Source organism: Castanea sativa, chromosome 3, assembly GCF_040712315.1.
Source record: "Castanea sativa cultivar Marrone di Chiusa Pesio chromosome 3, ASM4071231v1".
NCBI classification, from domain to species: Eukaryota; Viridiplantae; Streptophyta; class Magnoliopsida; order Fagales; family Fagaceae; genus Castanea; species Castanea sativa.
The window spans coordinates 44,870,041-44,876,040 of record NC_134015.1 but is presented as its reverse complement, the minus strand read 5'-3'; the positions used below and the strand labels follow the sequence as shown (position 1 = coordinate 44,876,040).

Sequence of the window (6,000 nt, the reverse complement as noted above, 5' to 3'; positions counted from 1 at the left end):
ATCCAAATGCCAAATAAATGAGTCACACTAATGATAGAAATTAGGATTAAATCAAAACAATGTACTATTTTAGAAAAGGCATTGTAGAGTGCCTAATAGCTTCTCTACACGTAATAGAACTATCGAGTTCATGTCTTTTATTCAAGACATTTGCTTTACCCTTTAGCTTAGGAACCTTTAGGAAATCCTTAGTTAAATAGTATAAAGAAATTAGACATATAGGTGACCAACCGCACCTTAGAAACCAATGGTTAGTGGTGATTTTAAAAAGGAAAGATAAAGAATAGTCTTGCACCCACATCACCCTAGTGTAAGACACAAATCACACACTTGGATTACACGTTGCCAAGAAGCTCCTCACATGTAGGAGGTTTGATAGGGGTATTTTCAGAAAAGGCTTATAAACAGAAGGCTAAGAGGGTCGATGACCTTAGTAGGGTCGTCGGCCTAACGGAAAGGCGACAAAAAGCCCTCTTAAAAGGACCACCCCAAAAAGCTGACGGATGCGTCCCATGTCGACGGGAAAGCTAAAGCAATGGTTGACCACAAAAACTAATCGGATGGAGAAAATCGACGGGTCCTACGTCTCCAATCGTGTTCCCCATGCATGCTCCAACAAGGAAATATCTTGCGCATCACGTACTAAGGCCATATCACGCCCACGTATCTTCCTCATATGGAAAGACACATTGGAATCACGGAAACCCTAACACCGAATACCCTCTGCAAGGAAAGATCCCTACTTCTTAGGGATCTCGATTCACTACTTACCACTATATAAGCACCAGACCCCCTCTTCCCTCAGGTACGCAGAAAATCCCTAGCTCTCTCACTATAGAGTTCTTAGAGATTTCTTATTCATTAACTTGACCTTCAGAGGGTCTTTGGCCGGTACCACACCAGTGCCTTCTGTTTGGTCCACCTATTCTTATTCCACAGGTACCCATTGGAGTGCTTTGGAGCCTACAACTTACTGACGATTTCAACACATCATCAGTTGACGCTGTTTGTGGGAACTATCAATGATTCTAAGATGAAAGAATTGCATGGTCCAGACGTGTTCAAAGGTTACCATCAACTAAGATACATGGAATCCACCCAACGCCCTAGAAATGCAAGTGCGAACCCTGGTTGTAGTGATAGGGAGACTAACCCAACGTATCTAGGAGTTGGAACAATAACTAAACCAAAGGAACGAATGATGCCAGGAAGGCCCACACGACGAGCGAGATGCCGACGAGCAAAATGGTAGTCACCTACCTACAGGGGGCAGGCAAGAGAGGGAGGAATAGGAAGAGAGCACCGTACCCAGCAGAAGAGACGGTCTAAAGGAAACTAGCCATCCCTCAAAAATAGAAGTCAATGCGATGCGTATGGCCCAGGAGATGCAAATGATGAAGGAGAAGATGGACATCATGATGAACGCTATGAAAGGACGAGTATCTGCCAACTTGGATGAGTTGGTCCACCGGACTGGCTCCCTTTTCATTGCCGAGATAACATCTTTCCCCCTTCCAGCAAAGTTTCGAAAGTCACAAGTAGAAACATATGACGGGTCAAGGGATCCATTTGACCACCTAGAGTCATTCAAAATCCTCATGCACCTGCAAGGAGCATTGGATGAGATTATGTGCAGGGCATTCCCTACCACGCTGAAGGGGCCAGCAAGGGTATGGTTCAATAAGCTTACCCCAAACATAGTCTCCACCTTCAAAGAATTGAGTGGGCACTTTGTTACACACTTTATCGAAGGGCAAAGACACAGACGGTCCTTCGTGGCCATACTAAACATCAAGCAACGAGAAGACGAAAGCCTAAGGTCATACGTCACCCACTTTAACAAAGAGGCCCTCCTCATCGATGAAGCCAGCAACAAGGTTCTTATTACTTCCTTCACTAGTGGACTAAAACGAGGAGAGTTCCTATTCTCTATCTACAAGAACGACCTGAAAACGATGGCTAAAGCGCTATACAAAGCCACGAAGTATATGAATGTCGAGGATGCGATGATAGCACGGGGAGATGGACCAAGTAAGAGAGAAAGACAGGACGACCCTTGCCTAGACCGAGGAAGGAAGACGACTCGAACAAACGACAAAAGAGACGACAGGAGGTCAAGACCCCCGTCAGGGAGAACCACAAACTTCACTGCCTTGAACGCCCTGCTAGATCAAGTCCTCATGCAGATAAGAGATGACGTGATGTTAACATGGCTGGACAAGCTGAAGGGCGACCCAAACAAAAGACCTAGAAACAAATATTGTCGCTTCCACCGGGACCATGGGCACAAAACTTTCAAATGTTATGACCTTAAGCAGTAGATTGAGGCCCTCATCAAACAAGGGAAGTTGTAATGGTTTGTCAGAAATAGGGAAGATTCACCGAGGGACCTCGAGCCCTACCTACGGGCTGAGAAGAGACTTAGAGCCCTACTCCGAGAGATAAGGGTAATGGTAGGGGGAGCGCTATGGTGGGGTCATCTAAAAAGGCAAGAAAGACATACCTGCGTATGGTACAAAGTTTCTAGATCTCTAGACGACCACCTAAGGTGACCAGGCTTGACAACCCAGCCATCAGCGTCACAGAGGAAGATGCCAGGCTACTACACCATCCTCATGAAGACACCCTTATTATCAACTTATGCATCACAGATTTCAATACCCAATGGGTATTGGAGGATAATGGGAGCTTAGTAGATATCCTCTACTACCCTACGTTTCAGTAGATGAGGGTCAACCGAGAGCGTCTCCTACCCTCAAACTTATCCTTAGTAGGGTTTGGCGACATCAAAGTCTTTCCCATAGGAACCATCACTTTGCCAGTAACAATCGGAACCTACCCATAGCAACTTACCAAGGAGGTCATCTTCCTCGTCGTTGATTGCTCCTCTGCCTACAACGCCATCATTGGACGTCCCACGCTTAACGTGTGGCGAGCGGCCACCTGTTGGTGAAATTTCCAACGGAGTATGAGATAGGAGAAGCGTGAGGAGACCAAATGGCCGCCCGAGAATGCCATTTAGCCATGCTTGAAATGAACGATCACTTGCAAGCTTTGAACATCGAAGAAAGGAAGGTTATTGTCGAACCAATGGAGGATCTAGAAGAAATCTCCTTGGATATGACACTCTTGGCTGAACCACTCGGATCGGCGCACAAGCTGACCCTTCGGTCCGAAGGGAACTTGCACTTTTTCTCAAGAGCAATTGGGACATTTTTGCTTGGAGCCACGAGGACATGCCGGGAGTCCTAGCACCATGGTACACAGACTCAATGTATGCCTAACCTTCCCCCCAGTCCAGCAGAAGAAGAGGGTCTTTGCTCAAGAAAGGGACAAGGCCATAGCTGAAGAGGTATGCAAGCTACTGGAAGTAAATTTCATCAGGGAAGCCTACTACCTCGAGTGGCTGGCCAACGTGGTCATGGTCAAGACAGCAAATGGTAAGTGGAGAATGTGCATAGACTTCACCGACCTCAACAAAGTGTGCTCGAAGGATAGCTATCCCCTTCCATGTATTGACCTCCTCGTGGACTCTATGGCTGGTTATCAGTTATTAAGTTTCATAGACGCCTATTTCGAGTACAATCGATCAGGCTGGATGAAGGGGACCTAGAGAATACCTCATTTGTCACAAGCTAAGGACTCTTCTGCTACAAAGTCATGCCATTTGGTCTAAAGAATGCAGGGGCAACATACCAAAGGCTTGTAAACAAGATGTTTGTCCAACAGATAGGGCGAAACGTGGAAGTATACGTAGATGACATGCTTGTAAAAAGCGCACAAAAGGCTAGCCATTTAGGCGACCTTCGTGAAACATTCGATACCCTTCGCCTCCACAACATGAAGCTTAATCCCAACAAATGTGTATTTGGTGTAGCGTTAGGGAAATTCTTAGGATTTATGGTGTCACAGCGTGGTGTAGAAGCAAATCCTGACAAGGTTCGGGCGATAGTGGAGATGGCCCCTCCAAAGAACGTCAAAGAGGTGTAAAGCATAAATGGCAAGGTTGAAGTCCTTAACAGGTTTGTTTTCAGAGCAACGAATAAGTGTCTACTCTTTTTCAAGGTACTACGGAAAGCTTTCCAGTGGATCGATGAGTGCTAGAAGGCTTTTGAAGAGCTGAAGACTTACCTCATGTCTCCCCCGCTGCTCAGCCCATCCAAACCTGGGGAAGAGCTCTCCCTTTACTTAGCCGTATCCCAAACAATCGTTAGTTCTACTCTGGTATAGGAGGAAGACTGAGTACAGCTGCTTGTCTACTACACTAGTCGAGCGCTGCGAGGAGCAGAGGGACGATACCCTCCAATGGAGAAGCTTGCCTTTGCACTGATCATAGCCACATGGAAACTCCGACCTACTTCTAAGGACATACCATAGTGGTCCAAACCGACAAGCCACTATGGAAGGCAATGAATAACCCGGAGGTAGCAGGACAATTGGTCCTATGAGCAGTAGAGCGCGGGGAGTTTGCCGTTCAATATCGACCCCGAACCACAACCAAATCATAGGCGCTAGCTGATTTTGTTGCAGAGTTCACGACCAGAGGAGTTGAAGAAGAAGAACCAATGACATGGATGGTGTGGATAGACGAATCGTCTAATCAATGGGTAGGTGGAGCTGGGGTCTTGTTACAAACACTAGAAGGAGATATAGTAGAGTGTGCGGTCCACCTCCAATTCTCAACAACTAACAATGAGGCAGAATACGAAGTGGTCCTCTTGGGCATCGACTTAGCTAAAGCAGTAGGGGCCATGTCAGCAATCATGCATTGCAACTCTCAGGTTGTGGTTGGACACATCATCGGTATGAAGCAAAGGGAGAGCGGATAAAGAAATATTTGAGCTTGGTCAAGAGTAAGACAGGAGATGGGTTTGTAGTTAAGTTCGTACAAATCCCGAGGGAGGAAAACTAGCAAGCAGACCGACTGGCAAAAGCTGCGTCCGTAGAGTGTACGAACATCGCTAGTAAGGTATTATCCTTCATTCAATACACCCCTGCCATTGATGAGTTGGAAGTACAGGTCATCTCTCTAGGGACTGACTAGACGATGCCCATCATATCCTACCTCAAAGATGGGACATTGCTAGAAGATTGCAACGCTTCCTGCAGATTGAAGGTACAAGCTGCACGTTTTGTAATGGTTAGGGATGTCCTTTACAAAAGAGGTTTCTATAGTCCTTATCTAAGGTGCCTGGCCCCTGACAAAGCTGACTATGTCATAAGGGAAGTGCACAAAGGAATATGCGGGAACCATTCGGGGCACGCTCACTAGTTCACAAGCTGGTACGGGTTGGATACTATTGGCCCACTATGCAGAAGGATGCCCAATCCTACGTAAGGGCATGTGACAGGTGCCAGCGCTTTAGTAATATCATATGACAACCAACAGAGGAACTCACACCAATGAGCACCCCTTGGCCGCTTGCCCAGTGGGGGTTGGATATAATGGGACTGTATCCTCTCGTTGTATGGTAGCTCAAGTTCCTCGTTGTACAAATCGACTACTTCACTAAATGGGTCGAGGTAGAGCCACTGGCTACTATCACGGAGAAAAATTTCCGAAGCTTCGTCTAGAAGAACATCATTTGCCGCTTCAGAATTCCCTGGGTCTTCGTCTTTGACGATGGCAAGCAATTCGACAATGACGCCTTTAGAGACTTCTGCCAATAGTTGGAAATCAAGAACCACTACTCCTTTCCCGCTAACCCTCAGGCCATCGAACAGGTTGAAGTCACAAACCGATCCTTGCTCAAGATGGTCAAGACTCGGCTTGAGGGGGCAAAGGATATATGGCCAGATGAGTTACCTGGTGTCCTTTGGGCTTATAGAGCAATGGCTCGAGGCACGAGGCCGTCATCCCTACAGAGATAGGAAGGACCAGCTATCGAGTATCCCATCATGACCATGGAAAGAATGAAGAAGGATTGCGCTGGTAGTTAGACCTCCTTGACGAGGTCAGAGCAACGGCAGAACAAAGGATGGCTCATTATTAGGACCTAA

The 6,000-nt window shown here is 46.7% G+C and overlaps 1 protein-coding gene across 1 annotated transcript; it reads left to right on the top strand.

The window, feature by feature from the left end:
• The first annotated feature begins 1,367 nt into the window (after positions 1-1,367).
• On the top strand, positions 1,368-2,321 carry LOC142629022 (uncharacterized). Its single transcript, XM_075803024.1, has one exon. It carries the CDS (start codon positions 1,368-1,370, stop codon positions 2,319-2,321), a length of 954 nt encoding a protein of 317 aa, XP_075659139.1.
• The last annotated feature ends 3,679 nt before the right edge of the window (positions 2,322-6,000 follow it).

What these genes read in the sequence shown, in the direction of transcription:
- LOC142629022 (XM_075803024.1), top strand. Translation starts at nt 1,368, where the DNA reads ATGCGTATGGCCCAGGAGATGCAAATGATGAAGGAGAAGATGGACATC.